General features: G+C 32.9%; 1 protein-coding gene across 1 annotated transcript; it reads left to right on the top strand.

Moving 5' to 3' along the window:
* Positions 1-1,891: 1,891 nt before the first annotated feature.
* On the top strand, positions 1,892-8,840 carry LOC132748154 (uncharacterized). Its single transcript, XM_060737706.1, has 8 exons — positions 1,892-1,967; positions 4,912-5,077; positions 5,787-5,808; positions 6,057-6,231; positions 6,455-6,604; positions 7,471-7,641; positions 7,857-7,975; positions 8,377-8,840. The coding sequence occupies exons 2-8, from the start codon at positions 4,941-4,943 to the stop codon at positions 8,554-8,556; spliced, it is 954 nt and encodes a 317-aa protein (XP_060593689.1). The 5' UTR covers positions 1,892-1,967; positions 4,912-4,940; the 3' UTR covers positions 8,557-8,840.
* The last annotated feature ends 3,315 nt before the right edge of the window (positions 8,841-12,155 follow it).

Here is a 12,155-nt window from a genome sequence, read left to right as displayed (position 1 = left end):
TAGGGTATACAAATGTTACCCTACCCCACCCTTTTTAAGTAGTTGTTTGATCATTTTTCTACTTGAAGGGCCTTATTCAAAATATCCTTAAAATTAACTCAGGGGCTGCTTTCAAAGTTTGCATAAAATTTCTTAAATGTATATTGGTTGCGCTTGTAAAATAGAAAATACTTTTACCATCTAGTTTTTATTTTATTAGACTTCGAAAATATCAGGTACCATATTTAATAAATTTGGCACAATGTAGACAATAAATACGAATAATAATTTCATAATTAAAATGAAATACTTTTTTCTTCTCAAGAGTGATCAGAGAGACACAAATAATGTTCAAAGAAAATAAAAGAAAAAAAAGTTGCCTCTTCTGGGGCTTGAACCCGCGCCCCTCAGTTACAATGCAGTTCACAGCAGTTCTGGCCTATTTGAATACTCTTCAAAGTGGAGGTAATGCATCAGGTGGATCATACCTTAAGCACGTTTACTATTCTGACACCAAATAAACGAATGCTACGGGATGGTGTGGACGTAAATGAGCACAAAGGACGTCAAGCAAAAAAACAAAAAAGTTTAAATGTTTCGCATATCATTTGAAAATTATTATTGAAATTGATGTTGTACATTCATATTTTGATCAACCCTCAAGATACATTCCGATGCGTGCAGAAATGTTCCGTGCTAATTTAAGGTATCTCATCACAATTAAGAAATTTTCTAAAGATCTTTTACCATTTGGTCTGATTCAAGTTGTAAACCTATACAATACTAGAAACCTGCTTATTTTTATGATATGATTTCTACTTTTAACCCGTATTTCCCCCCCCCCTCCACGGCATCGACTTTAGCGGTTTTCAAAATATAGATATGACTATGGCAATGATCTTGGAACATTAAATCCTTAAATGTGTGGAACCTTTAGTTCCATAATTGTTTTGTGATTACATGAACAATTAATTTGACCTACTTTTATATAATTATATGAAAAAATCTGTATGTAATTTTCACTTTAAAGCTTTGATTTCAATTCTCTTAGGATCGCCACCTTTCCATTTTCTTACCATCAGAAAAAAATTCTGAGAAAAGTGCAAATCTGTTTAACAGGTAAAAAGACCAAATTAATTTAATGCTTAATTATTCCATCATTTAATGTTCTTATATGAAAACCACCTTAATACGAAAAACGTTGTTGAAAAAATATTAACGAGGACTATATAAGGCGCATCAACCCCTTGTCTGGCTAACATTCCTTTTGACGGACATAATTAGCAATGTAAGTATATTTTCTTGCATTTATTTTTTTCTGCAGATTTTTTTTTGTAATGACTGAACTTTTAATTTTTTATTAATAATAATAATAATAATAATAATAATAATAATAATAATAATAATAATACAAGATGTAATAATAATAATGATAGAGACTTTATTTAACGAGAAAACGCATTTGGACAAACATATTTATCTTCCATAAGGCCCTCAACAAGGAACAATATAAATTTAACATATTCAAACTATCAAAATACATACATGTTTAATACAAACAGGAGATTATCAATTTGTATACATTGATGTGTGATAATAACTCAAGTATACGGTTTTAAAATGGTTTATAAATGTAGCAGACTTGATATAATCAGGAAGGCCAAGTTAACACTTCAACAGTTGAAAAAATGGTGGTTCATGTTATTATGAAAGTTTGTTTTAATTGGTAGAGTCTGATTCATTAATTTTCTTGTTATTTTTTGTTCCGTCAGCTGATATACTAGTATATTCTTTATTCGTTATAACAGCTATTCTTTCATATTTCTAATAATAACTATGCATTTCAAAGGGATGGTATCTTTTTTTAAGATATGCATATTGTAAATATTTCATTTCTAAATTTCAGATGTACTTAGCACATGTCTTTGTGTTGTTGGCGTCATACACATGTATCAATGCAAAGGAACTGGATTCTACTACTTTAGAAAGTACGTCGTTTATGCCTTTACTTGAAGAGTTTTATGGTTTAAATCCATATCTTTAAAAAAAACAAAAACAAAAAAAAACCCGACAAAATCAAACAAACATTAGACCAGTTTGTTTTGGTAACCATTATTGAAATTAAATGATTTTAAGACTGTTTAACTTGTTTTCAAAAATTACTTGTTTAGATGCATGCTTTTCAGTTGTCTTTCTGACCTGTTGAAAGTCTAATACAGTGAAGCATATGCCGACTGCGAACCTAAAAAGCTCTAACAATATTTGTTCAATTCCGAATGTTAAACAAATTAACGCTTCGTTGGTGGTCACGGCTATAAGGTTGCGGCTAATCCAACAAATCATGCACCAGGGCTTTTTATGGTCGCTCTTCGCAACCGCTATTTATGTTATATCAGTTTGTAAAATCGGTCGGTCTTACAGTCGAAATATTGAAACTATGTACAGGCCTATGCTAAGAAAGTGTTATAATCATTAGGCAACAATGATAAACAAAAAAGGTAAAGTGCTATACTGTTATAACCGTGGATGCTTGGCCAGATTTTTAAAAATTAATAAAAATAAGAAATTTTGTAAAACATGTATGTCCCCTATCGACAGCCAATTAGTCATGTGGCCACGTTCTTGTGACTGACTTTTGACCTAGTAACCAAAAGATTAAAATAGGGTATCTACTGTTCATGACCAGTCACTAGGTCATTGTTTTTAACCGGAAAGGTTGTGTGCAGCAATTTTATGACAAAGTTTTCACTGTCTTAATGACAGCCATTTTGTAATATAACATTAGACCTTGGTTTTTGTATACCAAAAGCATTTTTAGTTTAATAAAAATATTTACCAAGGCAACTTGAGTTGTTCAGTTATTGGTCGAAAATCGTTTATGTACAAGGTCAATGTGACTTTAACCGTTGCCCTTAAATCAATAGGGGTTATCAACAGAAAAATGCATCTGTGAAGTTTGAAGGTAAAGGACCAATAAGTTGTTGAGTTATTGATCAGAAACCTTTTTACTTATAAGGTGATTGTGATCTTGACCTCTGACTGCTTGACCCAAAAAATCAATTGAGGTCAACTTATGACCAAAAGCAATGCATTTGTGAAGTTTGAGGGTCAATGGTTTATGGGTTGTCGAGTTATTGATAGGTAAGTGTTTGACATACAAGGTCAATGTGACCTTAACCATTGACCCCTGACCCCAAAATCAATAGGGTTCAATGACTTGCCAAGACCAAAACACTGATGAGTTTGAGGACCAAGTTATCGAGTTATTGTTCGAAAACCGTTTTTTCTACAAGTTAAGACTTATTAATCGGAAACCATTTCGACATTCAAGGTCAATATGACCTTTTACCTAAAGACCCCAAAAACAATAGGGGTCATCTTCTGGTCATGAACAATCCCCATACAAAGCTTGATGTTCTAAGGCTAAAGCGTTCTATAGTTATTGATCGGAAACCGTTTTGTGTACGGACCGACGACAAAGCAATATACCCCAACTTCTTTAAAGGAGGCATACTAATTTGCCAAGACAGCTACATTGCGGCGAAGAACGTAATAGGTCTAAGTTTAACGTAGTTAACGCTTTTAAACGTAACATTACGTAATAGACCGCTACAAAACTTGGAAGAGTTTCATTTTAGGACAAAAGACATATGTAGTGCCCGGCATCTGAAATTGCTTATCAGTTTTGTTACGTTTAGGTAGCACTCCACACTAAATTTCAAGTTTCTGCCGTCAATGTCCTACAAGCAATATGTCTGATAAATCTGATCCCAAACTACACAACCTGGAAAAAGAAAACACATTTTGTTAAGAACATATATGTCATACCATTGCAAATCTGTAATGAAATCATCCCATGTGTAACAGTCAGGCAGTTAAAAAAATTCCAATTCATTCCGTCAAAGCCAAAAATCTATAGTGGTCCGAGACCAAAAACAACATTTTTCGTCCCTCCGGCAAAAAATACCTGCAAATATACGGTCTACAAAAACTCTGTCACTGCTTTAGCAACTCCCTATGCATGCAAAATATCACAAAGAAATAGGTGCTTGGCCTTGTAGATTTTTTGCTTTTGCTGAAAGTTTGTACCCCCCTGTAAAATTACTTGTTTTCACCGAGCATGCTGTTTAAAAGCAATGTTTACAAACAATGGCGACCTTGACATCAATTATTATCAACATGTGATTTCTAACCATGTTTTCGAATTTGCCAATGATCATATTACATGTCACAAAAACAAATTTCATGCTGAAAATGCATTTTAAAGACAACCAGTCATTTAAATCCACAATAGTCACTATATCCATGAAATCCTCCCTGGCCATTCGAAGCTGCGGCTTCATTTAGTGTGGTGTGCTGCCTTAAAGCGTTTTGTTGCGGTAACCTTTGCGTGCCGCTTTAATAACGGTGACTTTCGGTATTTGACGTTTTAGGTACATGCGTTATGATACATTTACATTGTTTATACTACGTTTGATTCATATGAAGTTTTGACCTACGCGAACAATTATTCGACGAGAAAAGCACAAGAACAACATCAGACAACGTACTACAAATTTGTAAGCAACATACATGCATTCCCCTGAGGAGATCGATATAGATAAAAAAAACCTGCACATGAAAGAACCAATTTGAACACATAAGCCCCGGTATAAACTTACAAGCGTTACTGGTAATACCGTTTGGAGACGCCGCTTCTTCTCTGTCACGTCCCGTCATAAATACCGTGATAAATTGGAAGAAAATTAATCTAAACCTAACAAAATTTAAATATGGAGATAAAAAGGCTATATTCCAACGACGAAGTACATTTCGGATTAAAGTGGCTGCAATGGCCACCGAGAATAAAGTGTAAACGTAGCGTTAACGGACCGACGGTAATATGCTTTTATTGACATGTGTAACTCAACGATGTTTTATTCCATAACATAGAATTCCAGTCGGCAATATATGGAAAAATTATGGCTCACTTAGATGCAGAATATCAACTTCTGCAACCGGAACTTCTTGAACAAAATCGTAGCATGGAAATATGCAGAGGAAAAATCGTAACGGCACAGGAAGCATGTAGAGCATGTGCAATAGACCGCTGTCAATGGTATGTATAAGGTTTAAAAACACTTAGGTGTAAAAAGTTGTACCATTCTTCCCTTCAGTGTAATAATTTTCTGGTCACTTGAGATCAATGATTACAGCCCATTAATTTCTAACATTAAATACTAATTAAAAAGTGTGATAAAGTGTGACCCTCCGGAAGCACTGAGCACAACACAATTACATGAAAATTGCAGACTCGGTTTGACTGAGTCTATACATGAGGGATATTGAAAAAATGCAACCTCCCTCACTCCCTCTAGCACCGGCTGGAGCGGTACTCAATTCTCAACACTTAAAAGTGCTGAAATCAATGATCCAGAAGGACCTGAAAATATAACATAACTGGAATGAAGTACGTGACAACTTTTTTAAGCCGGTGCTGGATGGCGTGAGGGATGTTGCATTTTTTCATGTACAGACTTTTTTCCCATTAACTTTAATAAACAGACTTTGTCAAACATAGTCTTAAATTTTCGTATAGTACTTTTCGAAGGATTTGCTCTTCACTAGATTTTTTAACTATGTTTATTGTTCATTATCTGCTTCAATTGTTGACAATACTTATGAAATAGTTCGAATAGTACATGTTCAAAACTCGACAACTTTAGCTTCGACTCAATACTCAATTTTGGTTCGATTATTTATCTTATTTTGGAATGTAATCCAAATAAAAGCATATAATGTTACTTTCTTCTTATTTTAATTTTCAGGGATATCGGAGACTGGATCATAGTAATTATATTTCTAAATAATTAGTTTCATATAACCAAAGCTGGAATGAAGGCAAATGTTTAGTCTTTAGTTCATAACATGACCAAGTGCAGTATGAAAAAAAAAACCGACCTCTATAACTACGAAATAATTTTAATTGAACAAAACATTTAAGTGACACAATTTTCAACTGTCAACTCTTTTTTATTTTGACATCATTTAAAATATATGGACAACAGAATGGATCTAAAGGCTATTTTCTTGTACAGGGTGGTCTTGATAATATTGGTGACTGGTTCCACGATTTTGGCAACAAAATTGTTGATTGGAAAGGCTGGAGGGATATGGGTGACTTCTTCGGAAAAATTGATAATTGGTTCCAGGATGCAAAAAATAGTTTGGTAAACTGGAAAGGCTTTAGTGACATGGCTAACTTTTTCGGCAGTATGCTTTTCAATTTATTTATCGTTTTTTGTATATTGATATACTCTTGTTTCAAAATTTAGCTTTAAAAAATCTTAGTTTTCTTCATTATCAATTATTATAAATATTTTTCTTTTTATATGTTAATCTTAAGAGTGAAATATGTTTTCTTATAATCTACTTAGATACTTTACTTTAGCCAATATTTTCTTACAAAGTAAAGCTATATTTCTTTTTTTAACAGGAATTGGCAATGCATTTTCAAGTGGATTCAATTCCATTAAAAACACGTTAGGGAACGCATTTTCTAGTGGATTCACATCCGTGAAGAATACATTAGGCAATGTTGGCAACAAAATAGGCAGTGGGATAAAAAGCATAGGCAGTTTCCTCAGTAAGTCTTGCTTTGTCACTAGTTGAAGACCAATTTTGCCCCAGATATGCTTTCATTTCATAATGGCAAATAACCTTAACTGAGGCAAATATTTATGCATCATAACAGCAAGTTACAAATGCTGTGCGGCAGCCGTAAAGAGTTACCCCGTACTTCACTTCAGTTTTGTCATATTTTCCTGGTTCTTCGGGATCATTGAGTCCAGCACTTTTATGTGTTGAGAATTCTGTACCGCTCAATAAAAAGTGAGGGGTGCTACACTTTTTTATATCCCTCATGTACAAACTCATTCAAACTGAGTCTGCAATTTTCATGCAATTTTGTTGTTTTTATGCTTCCTAAGTATCACTTTTTTCCGGATATGTCTTCTTCTGTCGCTTTTTGGCCATAAGAACATTTTTCGTGCTTTAATATTTTGTATGGAAGTTAAAGTACTTTTACATTTTCCTACCTTTGTTATATATTACATGTCTTTAACAATTAGCACTATTTTGAAACTTACAAGATCGATAAATCTTAATTTGAGCATCATAATTTGTATATAAAACCATAAAAATAATGTGTTACAGGATCTTTAAACGTTTTGAAACTCATGTTCTTCCTTTCTAAAGAGGAAAAATGTGTATTCATTTTTTTTGGCACAATGTGCCTATAAAACCTTTTGAGACATTTTGTTTAGTTATAATATATTTTAATGAAGTCTGACCCTTCAAAAAGGACTATAAAACTACCCAATGTTAATGTTCTTCGAGTGTGTATTGAATTGTGAATATCATTCTGTTCGGTTTTCAAAATCAAAGTTCCTCAAGTTTATATACATTGCATGTTTAGCGTTTCGAACACATAATTTATGTTTCATTATACAGGTAAAGGATTTGGCAAACTGTTAGGAAGACGCAGGCGTAGCGTGAAAACCACGCGACTTTCTTCTATAGTTAAGAGAAGTCAACATATTGACGAACGAACAAAGAAATGCATGCAAAGGTGTCACGAATGTCAGCCATTTCTTGGTGACCAGACTACTTTAATTAGAGGAGGTAATTTATTTTTTTTTCAAATAAGGAGTACTTTTGTTGTGTTAGAGCCTCTTTGTTTTTCTTACTTTTACATATACTATTTCAACTATTTCAACAAATGATGTTTTAATATATCTGTTTATGATGGTTAGTAAATAAAATATCTAAAACTTGTGTTTATATGGCAACGCGTTATAAATACGCACATAATTCGCGTAAATCCACACAATTTTCAGTTTGTGGAAATCAAATCTTGGCCGACCAAGAAGAATTGGATCAGGTGATCGCCCATATGCAGGCTCTGTATAAAGCCAATGGTAACCCTCTAGAAGGCACAGATCCCATTGTCTCCAAGGTAAGTTGTTTTTTTAAAATAGGGCGGCCGTGGCCGAGTGGGTAAAAAATCTGGAAACAAAGTGATCCCTCGGAAGCATTAATCACAACAAAATAACATGAAAATTGGAGACTCGGTTTTATATGGTAAGTCGTTTACTTTAAATTACTTGCTTAAAACCTCACAAAATGCACAGAGGGATACCTGAAGTGTTCCTCCAAAAAAGGTCACCATATGACTATGAATTGTAAGGAACCTTTCATCCATTTTTATGTTTAGCAAGGAAGAATCTCTACATTAAATTTGTAAATTGCACCTAGAAATAGAGTTGAAGACTGGTCTGGCTTATTCTTTGCTGGCACAAGCTAACGGACAGTCAAATCAAAAGAATAGGCTAAAGATTTTGTTATGTTATTTTGCAGATCGAATTCGACGAGACAGACTTTAGCGTCGCCGACTTCAGTATGGGAGGAGTTTACGTAACGGCAAACACTCCTACTGGTGTGTTTAGATACGCTAGTAAATACCGCTACAACGTGCAATATCCACAGACAACCGCCGACGAGTTGGCTCAAGAACTTATTGACATGTGGAATCGTTGAGAATATATTTGAACATGTTTTGTTTGGTTTAAACAATATTTATTTCTTCTTCAATATTTACAGACAAAATTACAATATATAAATTGCATTCAGGATTGAGTAGAAAGCTTAAAGCTTATATGAAACTATCTCCTGGAAGATTATAATTATAATAGAACATGTTGTGTTTGTACAAGAATTCCAGATAAGAAATTATTTGACTTAATAAAATTTTGTGAGAATACGTCCTATTAAGCATGAACGCTGATTTCTATGTTTGTGTTTTAATTTTGATGAATATTAAAATGGAAAAGGTTTTAAAGAGTTTATTGTCTTTTTGTATTGTTTGAATCACGATTCTATTTTGAAAGTTGGTGATCAGATAGGTGTGTAAAGATCTTTCCAATGTCATAACTAACCAAATTGTTTGGATTCCTTTAAACAAAAAACATATTCCAAACTAAAAAAGAGAATTTAGCCATTTAAACAGGGTCCATGAAAAAAATCTTTACGCTACTCCAAATTAGCACTCGGCACTTGGACAAATGTATTAACCAAAAGACTAGCTAACCAAATTATACTCGTAAAAGTAAGTTATCCCTTATGTACAGATTCAATCAAACCGAGTCAGCAATTTTCATGTAATATTGCTGATTTTAATGCTTCCGATGGATCACTTTTTCCATATATTTAGTGTTGTTTTAAGTGTCTTGAAAAGGTACTGAGCTATTTATCCAGAAAATGCCGAACATGTAAAAACGGCATTTTAACGGGAATTTGAAAAACATCATTTTGTGACAGTGCTAATTCAAGATAACACTACATATCTTCATCAAGAAATAAATGTACAACAAAAGCACCCCTTAGGTGAGGCAATACATGCCCGATTGAAAACTTGTTCGATGAATCAAAAATATTCTTTAGTTTAGGGAAGAGGCTCTTTCATGACACTTGACTGAAAAATATATGATTTCAATATTTAATACTTTGACTTTCTCCATGGGTGGGTCTTAAAACTTATTTTATAGTGGTCTTCTGGGAAATGCGTTAGATTCAAGCTTCAGACTCTATAGTTTTCCACAAAATTACTAGATGTATTTTTTTTATTTAGTCTACATTAACATTGTGACCCAGTGGACATGACTTAATTAGTTTTGTGGAGGACCACAGTATAATGCTACTTGCCAAATATCTTAGCTCTGGGCATTTTAGTTTCAATCATTAAAGATCCTGTAACACATTTTTTATGGTTTTATATCATAAATATGATGCTAAAATTAAGATTTATCAATTTTGTATGTTCTAAAAAGCATTATTTATAAAGATATTAACGAATATAACATTTTATGTAAATAAAGGGAGGTAATAAAAAATTTATTTTCTATAAAGTCTAAGTCAAATTTTTCAATAGAAATGAATGCATATATTTTAATAATTACATATAATATGTACAAATATTTGCAGCACATATATTACATATTCAACGATGTTTGAAAATTGTTTTATAATGTGTTTGAAAATTGTTTTTATAAGCATAACTATATACGTATATATAATTTCACTTAAGTGTGGGATAAAACCTCAATTACAACATACAGGATCTTAAAGATTCCTTTATAAGTCTATATTTACTAAGTAATCCCTGTAGTGGGGTAAATATTGTCATAAGCCATATAATTCATATCAATTTTATATAGGGGACCACAATGCAATGCTTCATACAAACATGTAAGCTTTAGGCATTGTAGTTGACTACAATAATACTTAAATTTGTGATTCCTGTATCAAGTCTATACAAATTTTGTTACACCCGGAGTGGGGCCTATATCTGAGGAAGCCTAAACCTGTGTTCTGAAAATCGTCTCATTAAGGGAATATTTCTGCTAAATACTTTAATTTTCCTTACTGTGGTTCAAGAGATACAGTGCAGACACGAAAATATGATAATTATACGTGATGAGTAAGTGTGATCTTGACCTGTGTAAGCTAAAATATGCATCGTCCAATTATGGCTAACATTTCTGCCAAGTAGTTCATCGGTTCAAAAGATACAGAGAAGACACGAAATTGCCAAAAGACGGACGGACGGACGCACAGACAGACACACCAGATGACATTTATTGGGTACTTCTTTTTGTTTAGAATAAACAATATAAACCAAAATTCTTTATAAAATGCAGATAACCCTTGCTTAATACGAAATAGCACGACGAAAGCAGAGCACGGTGTAGGTGCGTGTTTCACTTGACAAATAAAATTAAATAAAATAAAAAGGATAGAAACAAATCCTCAACAAAATTCTTATGTTTGCGTGACTGTGCTCCATACTTTATCACAGTACAATAAATTGAATTTTTATTAAAAAAGTAACTAAAAATAAGGCAATAAATCCTGGACCTACTAAATAATTTCGTGATTACAAAAAGTCAGATGGTAAAGGCACCGTAATATATTAATATATCGAGCCAAATTTGCATTTTAGCATAAGTCAACCTAATGTTTTGATAAATCAATGTTTAGTTATAAATCAGAGTCAACATTTCATTTGAATCACATTCCACTTAAGGTGACAACAGACACTTTCCGTGGTACTCACATAAATGTCATTTAAACAAAGTTATTTTAGTAATAATTGTTATTTAATTAATCTTTGTGCATTAAATGTCGTTGATCATCATAAAAAATAACATATTTGAAAAAAATGCCTTTGTAAATGATTGATTTTGAATAAAAATCCTAAAATTTTAAATCGTCATATCAAAGTCATTTTTTAATTTTTTGTCATCAAACTTTTGGAAAATAACCATACTTATATTATCTAGGGAACCGTGTCTCAAATTTTTTCTATCTTTTCTCAAAAAAATATTACGTAACGTCAAACATTTTATGCGACTTTTTTCACCATACATATTACGTAATTAAAGATAATTAAGTCGCCTATTGAGCAAACAAAAATCCCTGACACGGTTCCCTCCGTAAATGAATTTCCTTTCATGTGCTTTAAACCGCATGTTAATTGCTTGATTATTAAAAAAGTTATGCCGATTCAAAGTTAGTCCGACCCGCATCAAACGAAGTGTCATAAATCGGCTATTCTCTCTCGGACCCCTACGTTTCACGCTAAATAATTGCATAATACACAAATATCGCACCAGAGAGGGTCACAAGTTGCGGTAACATACTCTAACAACATTTTATGACCCAGTGACATCCGACCAATTAAAAAAGTGCTGATTAATATCAGTTTATAGCCGAAATTTCTTCAATTCTTAACGTGATTTACTGCCCGTCTGGTATCTGTCGCACATGTCACGTGACTTTCGGTAAAATTTGAGGCACTCAGTGGGGGGAAATGGAACGCATTTGCGCACCGCTAGCGGGGTATTTAATTGTTTCCTTTTGAAGTTTATTATTATTATCATCAGCATTATTATTGTATTATACCAGTGTCACTCTGCCTGTGTATTCGTGTATGAAATTCCGTTAAAATATAAAATAAAATAACAAAAAACTAAGCTTCTGACAGTCGTTTAAAGTCCATGGTAGATGTACAAATAAGAACGGGATATTATATATTTTTTCCACCAAATTGATAATGCTTCACATATTTTAATAGAAAT

The sequence above is a fragment of the Ruditapes philippinarum genome, unplaced genomic scaffold, assembly GCF_026571515.1.
Source record: "Ruditapes philippinarum isolate M1 unplaced genomic scaffold, ASM2657151v2 ctg356_1_1_1_1, whole genome shotgun sequence".
In the NCBI taxonomy this organism is placed as follows: domain Eukaryota; kingdom Metazoa; phylum Mollusca; class Bivalvia; order Venerida; family Veneridae; genus Ruditapes; species Ruditapes philippinarum.
Note: the sequence above shows the minus strand (reverse complement) of the source record. Positions and strands in the feature narration are given on the sequence as shown.